Source organism: Salmo salar, chromosome ssa06 (genome assembly GCF_905237065.1).
Source record: "Salmo salar chromosome ssa06, Ssal_v3.1, whole genome shotgun sequence".
In the NCBI taxonomy this organism is placed as follows: Eukaryota; Metazoa; Chordata; class Actinopteri; order Salmoniformes; family Salmonidae; genus Salmo; species Salmo salar.
Genome location: NC_059447.1, coordinates 75,269,760 through 75,285,655, shown reverse-complemented (window position 1 = coordinate 75,285,655; position 15,896 = coordinate 75,269,760). Strand labels below are relative to the sequence as shown.

At 45.0% G+C, this 15,896-nt stretch overlaps 1 protein-coding gene across 7 annotated transcripts in view; it reads right to left on the bottom strand.

The window, feature by feature from the left end:
* LOC106608040 (1-phosphatidylinositol 4,5-bisphosphate phosphodiesterase beta-4) overlaps positions 1–15,896 on the bottom strand; it is a 172,460-nt gene that overhangs the window by 82,638 nt on the left and 73,926 nt on the right. For all 7 annotated transcript variants that reach the window (XR_006770319.1, XR_006770320.1, XM_045720990.1 and 4 more), the window contains one exon: positions 15,221–15,316. Coding sequence is in view for 5 of the 7 variants with exons in the window: in XM_045720990.1 (XP_045576946.1) it covers positions 15,221–15,304 (84 nt within the window). In the remaining 2 variants the exon portion in view is untranslated. The remainder of the gene's footprint in view (positions 1–15,220; positions 15,317–15,896) is intronic.

Below are 15,896 nucleotides of genomic sequence, written 5' to 3'. Positions count from 1 at the left end.
ATGGAGTGTGGGAGATGGAGAGACGGAGTGTGGTAGATGGAGAGACGGAGTGTGGTAGATGGAGAGATGGAGTGTGGTAGATGGAGAGATGGAGTGTGGGAGATGGAGAGATGGAGTGTGGGAGATGGAGAGATGGAGTGTGGTAGATGGAGAGATGGAGTGTGGTAGATGGAGAGATGGAGTGTGGTAGATGGAGAGACGGAGTGTGGTAGATGGAGAGATGGAGTGTGGTAGATGGAGAGATGGAGTGTGGGAGATGGAGAGATGGAGTGTGGGAGATGGAGAGATGGAGTGTGGGAGATGGAGAGATGGAGTGTGGTAGATGGAGAGATGGAGTGTGGTAGATGGAGAGATGGAGTGTGGGAGATGGAGAGATGGAGTGTGGGAGATGGAGAGATGGAGTGTGGGAGATGGAGAGATGGAGTGTGGGAGATGGAGAGATGGAGTGTGGGAGATGGAGAGATGGAGTGTGGGAGATGGAGAGATGGAGTGTGGGAGATGGAGAGACGGAGTGTGGGAGATGGAGAGATGGAGTGTGGGAGATGGAGAGATGGAGTGTGGGAGATGGAGAGATGGAGTGTGGGAGATGGAGAGATGGAGTGTGGTAGATGGAGAGATGGAGTGTGGTAGATGGAGAGATGGAGTGTGGTAGATGGAGAGATGGAGTATGGTAGATGGAGAGACGGAGTGTGGGAGATGGAGAGATGGAGTGTGGTAGATGGAGAGATGGAGTGTGGTAGATGGAGAGATGGAGTGTGGGAGAGTGGTAGATGGAGAGATGGAGTGTGGGAGAGTGGTAGATGGAGAGATGGAGTATGGTAGATGGAGAGATGGAGTGTGGGAGAGTGGTAGATGGAGAGATGGAGTGTGGGAGAGTGGTAGATGGAGAGATGGAGTGTGGTAGATGGAGAGATGGAGTGTGGGAGATGGAGAGACGGAGTGGGGTAGATGGAGAGATGGAGTGTGGTAGATGGAGAGATGGAGTGTGGGAGATGGAGAGATGGAGTGTGGGAGATGGAGAGATGGAGTGTGGTAGATGGAGAGATGGAGTGTGGTAGATGGAGAGATGGAGTGTGGGAGAGTGGTAGATGGAGAGATGGAGTGTGGGAGAGTGGTAGATGGAGAGATGGAGTATGGTAGATGGAGAGATGGAGTGTGGGAGAGTGGTAGATGGAGAGATGGAGTGTGGGAGAGTGGTAGATGGAGAGATGGAGTGTGGTAGATGGAGAGATGGAGTGTGGGAGATGGAGAGACGGAGTGGGGTAGATGGAGAGATGGAGTGTGGTAGATGGAGAGATGGAGTGTGGGAGATGGAGAGATGGAGTGTGGGAGATGGAGAGATGGAGTGTGGGAGATGGAGAGATGGAGTGTGGTAGATGGAGAGACGGAGTGTGGTAGATGGAGAGATGGAGTGTGGTAGATGGAGAGATGGAGTGTGGTAGATGGAGAGATGGAGTGTGGTAGATGGAGAGACGGAGTGTGGTAGATGGAGAGATGGAGTGTGGGAGATGGAGAGATGGAGTGTGGGAGATGGAGAGATGGAGTGTGGGGAGATGGAGAGATGGAGTGTGGTAGATGGAGAGATGGAGTGTGGTAGATGGAGAGATGGAGTGTGGGAGATGGAGAGAAGGAGTGTGGGAGATGGAGAGATGGAGTGTGGGAGATGGAGAGATGGAGTGTGGGAGATGGAGAGATGGAGTGTGGGAGATGGAGAGACGGAGTGAGGGAGATGGAGAGATGGAGTGTGGGAGATGGAGAGATGGAGTGTGGGAGGTGAAGAGATGGAGTGTGGGAGGTGGAGAGAAGGAGTGTGGGAGATGGAGAGACGGAGTGTGGTAGATGGAGAGATGGAGTGTGGTAGATGGAGAGATGGAGTGTGGGAGAATGGGAGATGGAGAGACGGAGTGTGGGAGATGGAGAGACGGAGTGAGGGAGAATGGGAGATGGAGAGACGGAGTGTGGGAAATGTCTGGTGTTTGAGCCGACACACACACACACACACACACACACACACACACACACACACACACACACACACACACACACACACACACACACACACACACACACACACACACACACACACACACAGAGATGTTCCTAAAGTGCCTGATCCTATTAGAGCATCAGCCGGCAGCAGACCGGTGATGGGTTGCAGGAAATGTATCCCAGTACATCCTTCTGTCATCATTAGTATTACTGATTTATTGATGTCTAATGGGAAGGGAAGTCCCAAAGGACACACGCACCCACCCACACGCACCCACCCACCCACCCACACGCACCCACCCACCCACGCACACACCCACCCACACACCCACCCACGCACGCACGCACGCACACACACACACACACACACACACACACACACACACACACACACACACACACACACACACACACACACACACACACACACACACACACACACACACAGACATGTCCCTAAGGATAGAGGGATGACTCAACACCACCAGACTAAGAGTCTCCAATTGACCTTTGACCTAAAGCAATTATGGTCGTCAGTCAACGAGAGAGATCCCCCCATGCATGTCACACACGTTGTCTTCTTACATCGTCTGAGGTGAACTTAGATGATACCTAGAGAGATACAATCAATCATTATTTGGAAGACAGAGAAAAGGGCTGTGTAGCAGTCAATGACCAAAGCGCCCTCTTCGGCCTCATGGGTGGAATGTTATTCATATTTTTCATAATTAATAAAGATTATTATTTTAAAAACAATGAAAATCTGGTGTTTCTATGTCAAACAGATGCAAAATGTAATACATTTCAAGTCTATGACATGGTACAGGTGTCTACTTTATTTAAGACCATAACCATGTCTGTGATGTTTATACTTAAGTTTCAACGTAGATTTGTTAAAGACTACCAAGAATCACTCTGTGTGACCCTGATTTAGCCCACTGCAGTAAAAAAATGCACTGATATGACTTTTTCGGCCGATACCGATATCCAATATTTTCCTTGCCAAAAAACCCGATACGATAGCCGATATTAAACATTTTAGTGGCCTTTAAGCATCCTAGTAAAGTTAAATAGTTAACACACACACGGACGCAGCGGTCTGAGGCACTGCATCTCAGTGCAAGCGGCGTCACTACAGTCCCTGGTTCGAATACAGGCTGTATCACATCCAGCCGTGATTGGGAGTCCCATAGGGCGGTGCAAAATTGGCCCAGCATCATCCGGGTTTGGCCGAGTCGTACACACACACACACACACACACACACACACACACACACACACACACACACACACACACACACACACACACACACACACACACACACACACACACACACACACACACACACACACACACACACACACACACACACACACACACACACACACACACACACACACACACACACACACACACACACACACACACACACACACACACACACACACACACACACACACACACACACACACACACCAAAAAGTTGTTTTTGGAACATTTACGTATGTCCCCATTACCAGAAAAACATAATCAAAACCTATTTCTTTCACTTACTTGCTGTGCTGTTTCATTGTTCATTTGTTCAGTCGTTTCATTCTCAACCAGGATTTCATCATACATGTCAAGCAGTGAAGTTTCAACTCTGTCTGTCCGTGGCCTCTCTTCCTCGGAGCGCATTGTCACTGTGTCCGTTTCCATCTTATCCAGCTATGTCTAACATTTCACGCAAACCCTGTTTCTTGTCTGCATCGAAGTAGCGGTCCTTGTACCTAGCATCGAGCATGGTGGTGACCCAGTAAAGAGAGAATGCCTGTTGAGCAGGCGTTTCAATACCATGACAGAGGGTCTCACGTCTGCTGCAGGCGCCGTTGATGAGCTGATTTCTCCAGTCAGTTGTTCAAATGGAGTTAGCTAGTGTGTTCATGTTTCAAACATGTTCTCAAATGCCATTCAAATGGCAGCAGCGGTATGGCAACCAGCACATTCATGAGCATGAAATACGGCTTTCCTCAGTACGAAATCCTCAACGACCCACTGTGCTGTCAGACTCAGCATGCTCATGAGGCTGATATCGCTGGTCCAAATGTCAGTCGTGAAACTAATAGCGGTGAAGCAATGTTTATTAATTCATTATTATTATTTTTTATTTATAGCAGTGACGCTATTACTGTGTAATTCCGGTAGGGCAACATCTGAAAAATAGCGCACTTGGTAGTATGTACCGGTGCTCGACCAGTCGACAAAAGCCAACATCACCCACGACAGAGAACGGTTGATTGTCAAAGGCAGTGAATTCCATTATCTTGACTTTAATGGATTTCACCTTTGAGTTCTCGCTGAAATGTTCTTACTCTTTCAAATGACTGCTGGACTTGTTGACTGCTCGATCCACACAGCAGACATTGTGTGTTAGGTTAGGAATGCTGTGTTGCACGTGTAGCGCAGAATTTTACGTGCCGTTATTACGTTATATAGGTATGCATGGTAGCTTTGACATCGGTTTTGCACATGGGCGTTAAACTAGACATCGGGCCGATACCGATGTTGGCATTTTTAGCCGGAATTGGCCGATTCCGATAAGTTCACTGATATACCGTGCATCCTAATTAAGATGTTAAGAAAACGAAACACAGTGTACAACACATTAAGAACACCTTCCTAATATTGACTTGAACCCCCTTTTGTCCTCAGAACAGCCTAAATTCGTCGGGGCATGGACTCTACAAGGTGTTGAAAGCGTTCCACAGGGATGCTGGCCCATGTTGACTCCAATGCTTCCCACAGTTGTGTCTAGTTGGCTGGATGTCCTTTGGGTGGTGGACCATTCTTGATACACACAGGAAACTGTTGAGCGTGAACAACTCAGCAGTGTTGCAGTTCTTGACACAAACCGGTGTGCCTGGCACCTACTACCATACCCCGTTCAAAGGAAGTTAAATATTTTGTGCACACACACACACACACACACACACACACACACACACACACACACACACACACACACACACACACACACACACACACACACACACACACACACACACACACACACACACACACACACACACACACACACAGCCCTTCTTCACCATCTGTTGCTCTGTGGGGCTTCTGTGAGATGAGAGCAGACTCTGGAAGAATCCTTCCTGATTAGCATATTTAAGCGTGTGTGTGTCGGAGAGGCACGTCTGCCATGTTAATCAACACAGTCGTCCCCTGCAGGCCTTCTATTTGCCTATCAGCCTGCGCAACAGCTATTATCAACACACACACACTTACAGCCAACTCCACGGGAGACCTCCAGCTTGTCTAGAATTATGCTGTTCTTTAATCACAACAGGGTTGATCATTGTTTTCTAAACAAAGAGTTGAGGTTTGGTCTTTTCAAAACCTGGCTAATGATCTCTTTTGTTAACTGTGATTACAGACGGTATGTAAAGAGAGAGAGAAGCCAGTCGACCAGGGCCACCATGGCCAGTTGCTTGCTAGTATTTTCTATCTGAGAAGTAAAACAAACCCCTGATAAATGACCTACTTCTCATAACACCAACCACAAACCCACAGATCAGTAGCGTTGCTCGCTAGCTCATCTTATTCTATTGCTATTCTACACTTGTAGCCTACCGGCAACCACCCATAGTTAGCCATGCCAAGCTAGCTCTGTGGTTTATTTACAGGTGGATATACGTTGGTTGACAAGTAAACTCAAATATCAAGTTGGATGGTGATCTGACGTCTTGTGCCAGTGGGTATTCATTATGTTTCACAGGCTAAAATCAGACAACCATGTTCTCGCCTTTTAACCTCCGCTAGCAAACTTTAATCAAGATGTCAAAAATGTGCCAATGAACAGTTTGTGTACTAGATTCACCAGAAGCTTGGCAGAGATTCACCAAAGCTCTCCACCCACCCAGTCTCTCGTGAGTCCTAGCAGGGTAGAGGCCACATAACTAGCAGAAATACACACTAAGTTAATACACTAAGGAATGTATTCCAAAGTAACCAGGCTGTCCTAGTTAAAAGGCTCAGTTAAAGATGCCCTTTGATGTTAACGATGACGTTGTGTTTATCCATGGAGGGATCCCCCTCACTGAAGACTACATTTAAGGGATTACTGATCCTTATCTCGGTGTGTGTGTGTGTGTGTGTGTGTGTGTGTGTGTGTGTGTGTGTGTGTGTGTGTGTGTGTGTGTGTGTGTGTGTGTGTGTGTGTGTGGTACATCCAGTCCTAGATCTGCCATCTCCCAGCTAACTGGACTGATTGAGTAAGAGACGGGAAGGTGGGAGGGATAACATGGTGATGGAGTCTGCTGTGTGTGACACTCACAGCAGACTAATACACACTCACAGCAGACTAATACACACTCACAGCAGACTAATACACACTCACAGCAGACTAACACACACTCACAGCAGACTAACACACACTCACAGCAGACTAACACACACTCACAGCAGACTAACACACACTCACAGCAGACTAACACACACTCACAGCAGACTAATACACACTCACAGCAGACTAACACACACTCACAGCAGACTAACACACACTCACAGCAGACTAACACACACTCACAGCAGACTAACACACACTCACAGCAGACTAATACACACTCACAGCAGACTAACACACACTCACAGCAGACTGACACACACTCACAGCAGACTAACACACACTCACAGCAGACTAACACACACTCACAGCAGACTAACACACACTCACAGCAGACTAATACACACTCACAGCAGACTAATACACACTCACAGCAGACTGACACACACTCACAGCAGACTAATACACACTCACAGCAGACTAACACACACTCACAGCAGACTAACACACACTCACAGCAGACTAATACACACTCACAGCAGACTAACACACACTCACAGCAGACTAATACACACTCACAGCAGACTAACACACACTCACAGCAGACTAACACACACTCACAGCAGACTAATACACACTCACAGCAGACTAACACACACTCACAGCAGACTGACACACACTCACAGCAGACTAACACACACTCACAGCAGACTAACACACACTCACAGCAGACTGACACACACTCACAGCAGACTAACACACACTCACAGCAGACTAACACACACTCACAGCAGACTAATACACACTCACAGCAGACTAATACACACTCACAGCAGACTAACACACACTCACAGCAGACTAATACACACTCACAGCAGACTGACACACACTCACAGCAGACTAATACACACTCACAGCAGACTAACACACACTCACAGCAGACTAACACACACTCACAGCAGACTAATACACACTCACAGCAGACTAATACACACTCACAGCAGACTAATACACACTCACAGCAGACTAACACACACTCACAGCAGACTAACACACACTCACAGCAGACTAACACACACTCACAGCAGACTAACACACACTCACAGCAGACTAACACACACTCACAGCAGACTAACACACACTCACAGCAGACTAATACACACTCACAGCAGACTAACACACACTCACAGCAGACTAACACACACTCACAGCAGACTAACACACACTCACAGCAGACTAACACACACTCACAGCAGACTAACACACACTCACAGCAGACTAATACACACTCACAGCAGACTAACACACACTCACAGCAGACTGACACACACTCACAGCAGACTAACACACACTCACAGCAGACTAACACACACTCACAGCAGACTAACACACACTCACAGCAGACTAATACACACTCACAGCAGACTAATACACACTCACAGCAGACTGACACACACTCACAGCAGACTGACACACACTCACAGCAGACTGACACACACTCACAGCAGACTGACACACACTCACAGCAGACTGACACACACTCACAGCAGACTAACACACACTCACAGCAGACTAACACACACTCACAGCAGACTAACACACACTCACAGCAGACTAACACACACTCACAGCAGACTAATACACACTCACAGCAGACTAATACACACTCACAGCAGACTAACACACACTCACAGCAGACTAATACACACTCACAGCAGACTGACACACACTCACAGCAGACTAATACACACTCACAGCAGACTAACACACACTCACAGCAGACTAACACACACTCACAGCAGACTAATACACACTCACAGCAGACTAATACACACTCACAGCAGACTAATACACACTCACAGCAGACTAACACACACTCACAGCAGACTAACACACACTCACAGCAGACTAACACACACTCACAGCAGACTAACACACACTCACAGCAGACTAACACACACTCACAGCAGACTAACACACACTCACAGCAGACTAATACACACTCACAGCAGACTAACACACACTCACAGCAGACTAACACACACTCACAGCAGACTAACACACACTCACAGCAGACTAACACACACTCACAGCAGACTAACACACACTCACAGCAGACTAATACACACTCACAGCAGACTAACACACACTCACAGCAGACTGACACACACTCACAGCAGACTAACACACACTCACAGCAGACTAACACACACTCACAGCAGACTAACACACACTCACAGCAGACTAATACACACTCACAGCAGACTAATACACACTCACAGCAGACTGACACACACTCACAGCAGACTGACACACACTCACAGCAGACTGACACACACTCACAGCAGACTGACACACACTCACAGCAGACTGACACACACTCACAGCAGACTAACACACACTCACAGCAGACTAACACACACTCACAGCAGACTAATACACACTCACAGCAGACTGACACACACTCACAGCAGACTGACACACACTCACAGCAGACTGACACACACTCACAGCAGACTAACACACACTCACAGCAGACTAACACACACTCACAGCAGACTAATACACACTCACAGCAGACTGACACACACTCACAGCAGACTGACACACACTCACAGCAGACTGACACACACTCACAGCAGACTAACACACACTCACAGCAGACTAACACACACTCACAGCAGACTAACACACACTCACAGCAGACTAACACACACTCACAGCAGACTAACACACACTCACAGCAGACTAATACACACTCACAGCAGACTGACACACACTCACAGCAGACTGACACACACTCACAGCAGACTAACACACACTCACAGCAGACTGACACACACTCACAGCAGACTGACACTCACAGCAGACTGACACACACTCACAGCAGACTAACACTCACAGCAGACTGACACACACTCACAGCAGACTGACACACACTCACAGCAGACTAACACACACTCACAGCAGACTAATACACACTCACAGCAGACTGACACACACTCACAGCAGACTAACACACACTCACAGCAGACTGACACACACTCACAGCAGACTAACACTCACAGCAGACTAACACACACTCACAGCAGACTAACACACACTCACAGCAGACTAACACACACTCACAGCAGACTAACACTCACAGCAGACTAACACACACTCACACCAGACTAACACACACTCACAGCAGACTAACTCACACTCACAGCAGACTAACTCACAGCAGACTATCTGACTTTTGGTCGCCATGACAAAGTTGATTAACTTGTTATGGATAGGGGGCAGTATTTTCACGGCTGATAAAAAACGTACCCGATTTAATCTGATTATTACTCCTGCCCAGAAACTAGAATATGCATATAATTAGTCGCTTTGGATAGAAAACACTCCAAAGTTTCTAAAACTGTTTGAATGGTGTCTGCGAGTATAACAGAACTCAAATGGCAGGCCAAAACCTGAGAAGATTCTGTACAGGAAGTACCCTGTCTGACCATTTCTTGGCCTTCTTTGTCATCTCTATCCAAAACAAAGGATCTCTGCTGTAACGTGACATTTTCTAAGGCTCCCATAGGCTCTCAGAAGGCGCCAGAACGTTGAATGATGACTTTGCAGCCCATGGCTGAAAAACAGTAGCACATTTGGTAAGTGGTCGATCTGAGAACAATGAGACGGGTGCGCGCGTGCACGAGACGACTCCATTTTCAACTTTGAGTCTTTGAACGAAAACAGGGTTTCCCGGTCTGAATATTATCGCTATTTTACGAGAAAAATCGCATAAAAATTGATTTTAAACAGCGTTTGACATGCTTCGAAGTACGGTAATGGAATATTTTGAAATTTTTTGTCACGATACGCATCCGCGCGTCACCCTTCGTTACCCTTCGGATAGTGTCTTGAACGCACGAACAAAACGCCGCTATTTGGATATAACTATGGATTATTTGGAACCAAACCAACATTTGTTATTGAAGTAGAAGTCCTGGGAGTGCATTCTGACAAAGAACAGCAAAGGTAATCCAATTTTTCTTATAGTGTCACGGTTGTCGTCGGTGAAGGAGGACCAATACGCAGCAGGTACGTGTATGCTCATCTTGAGAATTTATTAACTTCAAAAAAATGAACGTACAAAATCACAAAACAAAAAGAACGAACGAACAACTACAAACAGTCTGGCTAGCATAGGCTCAACACAGAACAATCACCCACAGATCACAAACACAAACACACCCTAATATATGGGACTCTCAATCAAAGGCAGATAGACAACACCTGCCTTCAACTGAGAGTCCCAACCCCAATTAACCAAACATAGACATACACTCACTAGACTCCACATAGAACTACCTAGACATAAACCAAAACCCGGAAATACTAAACCAAACACCCTTTTAACAAACACACCACCCCGAACCACATAAAACAAATACCCTCTGCCACGCCCTGACCAAACTACAAAACAATTAACTTTATATACTGGCCAGGACGTGACATATAGTAAATCTGAGTTTGGTGAGTACCAAACTTGGTGGGTGTCAAATTAGCTAGCCCGTGATGGCGTGCTATCTACTCAGAATATTGCAAAAATGTGCTTTCACCGAAAAGCTATTTTAAAATCGGACACCGCGATTGCATAAAGGAGTTCTGTATCTATAATTCTTTAAAAAATTGTTATGTTTTTTGTGAACGTTTATCGTGAGTAATTTAGTAAATTCACCGGAAGTGTTCGGTGGGAATGCTAGTTCTGAACGTCACATGCTAATGTAAAAAGCTGGTTTTTGATATAAATATGTACTTGATTGAACAAAACATGCATTTATTGTATAACATAATGTCCTAGGAGTGTCATCTGATGAAGATCATCAAAGGGTAGTGCTGCATTTAGCTGTGGTTTTGGTTTTTGTGACATTATATGCTAGCTTGAAAAATGGGTGTCTTATTATTTCTGGCTGGGTACTCTGCTGACATAATCTAATGTTTTGCTTTCGTTGTAAAGCCTTTTTGAAATCGGACAGTGTGGTTAGATAAAGGAGAGTCTTGTCTTTAAAATGGTGTAAAATAGTCATATGTTTGAAAAATGGAAGTTTTCGGATTTTCGAGGAGTTTGTATTTCGCGCCACGCCCAATCATTGGATATTGGAGTGGTGTTCCGCTAGCGAAACGTCTAGATGTAAGAGGTTTGTGGTGGATCAATGCGGTATCTGACTGTGCCTTTAGTTCTAATGACCAACACCATGAAGTATTGTACCATAAAGGAGATAGCCCTACTTATGTGTGAGTGTGTCAGGGTTTCCGGACATTTGAGAAATTTAACAGACCCATATGCATCGTGTTTGTAACCTGATTAGGGTGTCCACCCACGGTGCTCAGAATGACAGAAATCACATTTAGAATATGGTCATTCATATTAACAGAACGTGCAAGTCGAGGATGCAGCGATGTGCGGTTTTCCTTACTGAATTCTGATGTGCACTTTGAACATGTTAGAATAACTGTTCACATGTACATTTCCTCAGCCAACAAGATGAGTAACGAACAGAAAAATCACTAGCCTATGTCAATTTACTATAGTAGAAAAGTTTAGGCTACCTATTCTATTGGTCAGCTTGTCAAGATGTAACAACTGTCTTCGTCCTCAGACGAAACAGAGAAGTCCTCGTCTGAGAAAGTAAACCAATACGCAGCGGAGTTCGTGTTCATCTTAGAATTTAATTAATCAAGAACGTGAACACTATACAAAAACAAGAAACAAAGAAACACGACAGTACAACAGTCTTGCAGGCTATACTAAAAGCAATGCAAAAACAACTACCCACAAACACAAAGAAAAACACACACCTGTTTATAGGACTCCCAATCAGAGGCAACTAGAAACACCTGCCTCCAATTGAGAGTCCAGCACCCAACCTACACACAACACAAAACCTCTGCCACGTCCTGACCAAAACAAATACAATTACTCCCTCTGCTGGTCAGGACGTGACACAAGAAAGAAATAACCTATTCCAAACAGACTCTGGGACAGTTGTCAAACAACCAGCAGGCCTAGGCTACATAAAAAAAAACGGTTAAAAAGCAATGAGGCTGATGCAACAGAGCAGAATGTTTAGAATAAAATGTTGATAAATTACTATTTATTCACGTTATAAGCACAGTAATGCACACAAGGCAGTAGGCTACGTGTGAATGTTCGTTCCATAATGCAATTAGTAGGAAAACACCATTGTTAAAGGGGTACTGCACAAGAGGTTTCATGTGACAGAGATGAAAATATCCACTAGAAATGCTGAAAGATAGGAGATCTAATAGGCTAATTTGAAGCAAGGTAAGACATGCCTCATATGTATTAAAACATTCAGGTTTCAAACAATTAAGTATATGTTTTCAAAATGCAGACTGCCTCCAGCTCATTGCAGTGGTGTGTGACGCGCTGATGAAGCCTGCCTTCCATTGACATTTGATGCCGCGTTCAAAACAACTGGGAACTTGGAAATCTCCAACTACCGACTTCAGTGCGTTCAAGAAAACTAGGAACTAGGACTGGGAAAAATAATTTTGAGCGGTCATCCAACTCGGAATTCCAACTCGGGAACTCAGGCCTCTTCCTAGAGCTCTGAATTTCCGACCTGATGATCACTGACATAAATGTTTAATTTATTTCACCTTTATTTAACAAGGTAGGCTAGTTGAGAACAAGTTCTCATTTACAACTGCGACCTGGCGAGGTCGTATTTTTCAGAGTTCCCAGTTGTCTTGAAAGCACCACAAGATGCTACAGAAGCAGCTCTTGCGCTGTCTGACAAATTTTCTAATTAAAGGCTCTGAATCTGTATAAATAACGCGTGTGATAAATAAGATACATAGCGAATATACTGTAAACATGCGGCAATTTAATTCCACTAAATTATGCAAAATAACCTAGAAGCATGACCAGTCAAATGTATTTACACCGACTGTTATTTCCATCAATGAATAGGCTAAAAATCCTTATTTTGCAATGGGATTTCTTCTTCTCTCGGCTTTAAAAAAATGTATCAGACAAAAGCTGGCTATTACCGGCTAACGGAAATGCTGGTGTGTGTGTACGTCTTTGTGTGTGTGTGGGCATGTGTGCCCTGACTAACACAATGATTTCTAAATGCCATAAAGGAGACAGCCCTACATGTGTGTGTTTGTGTCTTCATGTCCAACGAGAGGACCGTCATTAGGGTAGGGTTAGTTGTGCCACTGCTGCACAGAGACACAGAGCTACAGGCCATAGATAGAGTTTCAGGCTAACCTTGTTTGAGATGCACTAATTCTAATGGGCGCCATGTTGACACCCAAAACTCAGAGACAATGACATTCTAGTTAGGATAGAAATGGCAGTGATAATGCCTGAGAAGCCAGTGTTGATATATTGGCATGGGTGTTGTTACTGTAGGCCCAGACGAAGTCGAGGGCCGGCAAACCGTGCCAATATATCCTCCAAACACCGGCATTATCACTTTTATATCTACATATTCAAATAATGATTAACATTTTCTTTCAGAATTTTTTTGAAATTAATTTATTCATACTATTTCATCCTTCCATGAGATATAGTCCCGACACAAATCTAAGGTTGTTACTCAAGCCAGCTGGTCGGTTCAGTTGCCAGAGACGCGACCCAGTCGTTAAGTCTTTTTGTTCTGAATCTATGGAGGCGTTTGTTCAAAATGTTCCATTGCCATACTGGCTCGCAACGTTCTTATCCCTTGCTAGCTAGCAAACTACGGGTAACTTACAGTCACGTCAAACAGTGCAGCCAGAATAACAGCCATGTAGCTGCATTTGCGTTCGTTTAAGCAGTTTTCTACTGACATTTATTTGGATAAATCCATAACAATAAGCTAATGATACATGATTTCACCTGGCATAGAAAATGTGCTCTCGTGAGGACACTTGTTCAGAGGAGCTAGCCAACAACACAGCTAACACAATCACTTCAAACTGTAATGAATACTCAGGGAGAGCGCGGCAGGTGTTAATTTCGCCTTCGCAGAAGGCAGGAATCGTGGTCACCGGCAGGCAATGGTCATGCACAGGTAGGCAAACAGGCAGGTGAATCAAAACTAGGACTGAACGCTATAACTGGTTCTCACAAACGAGCTAGGAAAAGGCTTAGTAGAGTGAAAACGAACAATACCTCACAAAGGCACAAACAGACTGAACTGAACTAAATAAGGATCTGATGAGACCAGGTGAGTAACTAACACAGGTGAAATCAATGAACAAAAATGAAAGACAGGGCTACGTTCAAGAACATAACAAAACAGAACACAAGGTTGACTAAGAAAATAAATACAGAACCTTACACAAACTGAAGCTGGAAAGATTGCAAACTAGCTGCATTGTGTTTTGTTTTACCTGTTTTTTATTGACATTTCTTTGTATATATCCATAAAAATGATGCCAGCTGATTCATGATTTCGACTGGCTGAGAAAAGCTGTCTGACAGCTGGAGATTGAATTTCAATATTGAAACAATTTTGTCGGAGAGACAGACAGCAAGGTTTATAAAAATCTCCACTGTTGAAAACCAAATGCTAGTCTAAAAGAAATGGGAGATAATGTCTAGATGCTTTTTAAGGTAGAGATCAAGTTCATAAACTACCTGGCTGGACTGATGAAACAGTGGATTGTGTAGTGAGATGGAACAGAGCAAATAGGCATTTCAACATCATAGCTTTAGCCGGTAGTAACTTGTGGAATAGACACCAGCTGGAATGCGGTTTTAACCAATCAGCATCCAGGATTAGACTCACCCGTTGTATAATGTAATATAATGATTAATGTCAAGTTGGTTGGAGGACAGGTTGGCAGTTGGCACTCAGTGTTTGCCAAAATGTTGGTAGTTTGAGTTTGTTTCTTACCTCGTCAAACCTGTCGAATGAGGCTCCTTCCTGCATGAAGCCAGGCAGGTGCTTCTGCCAGTTAAACTCATAGGACTTAGTCATGGCTGCTTACACCTGTCGAGAGAGAGAGAGGGGGAGAAAGGGGAGAAGGAGGAAAGAGAGAGGGGGGGAAGAGAGTGGGAGTGAAAGAAACATTGTGTTAAGGCAGGTTGGCCTCTTGCAGGTGTCTTAACCTGGGATGTTCCAAGAAATACAATATGTGCACCACCAAATAGCCTTTCTGTGTAGTGCTGGGAAAAACAGGACGTAGTCATAAGCAGTCCATCACACCGAGCAGACTGTTACCACTTAAGAATGCACACGTATTGTTTTACGTCAGAAAGAATGACGCCACCTGTCACGAGACGATGCATTTTATTATTAGCAATAACAGCTCACAGAAATAGCCAAGGATGACGTCAAACCTGAACGTGTCAGGCTGTCTGTGTGAGTGTGAGTGTGTGTGCGGTGAGATACTAAGACAAAAGAATAGACCTGCAAGTGAACTTGGCATGTGAATTAATTTACTTGTCCCTGGGGGCCTCTCCCTCTCTGTCGGTGTACAGTGTGTGTGTGTGTGTGTGTGTGTGTGTGTGTGTGTGTGTGTGTGTGTGCAGTGTTGCCCTCTAACACACTGAACTCTTCCCATCTATGA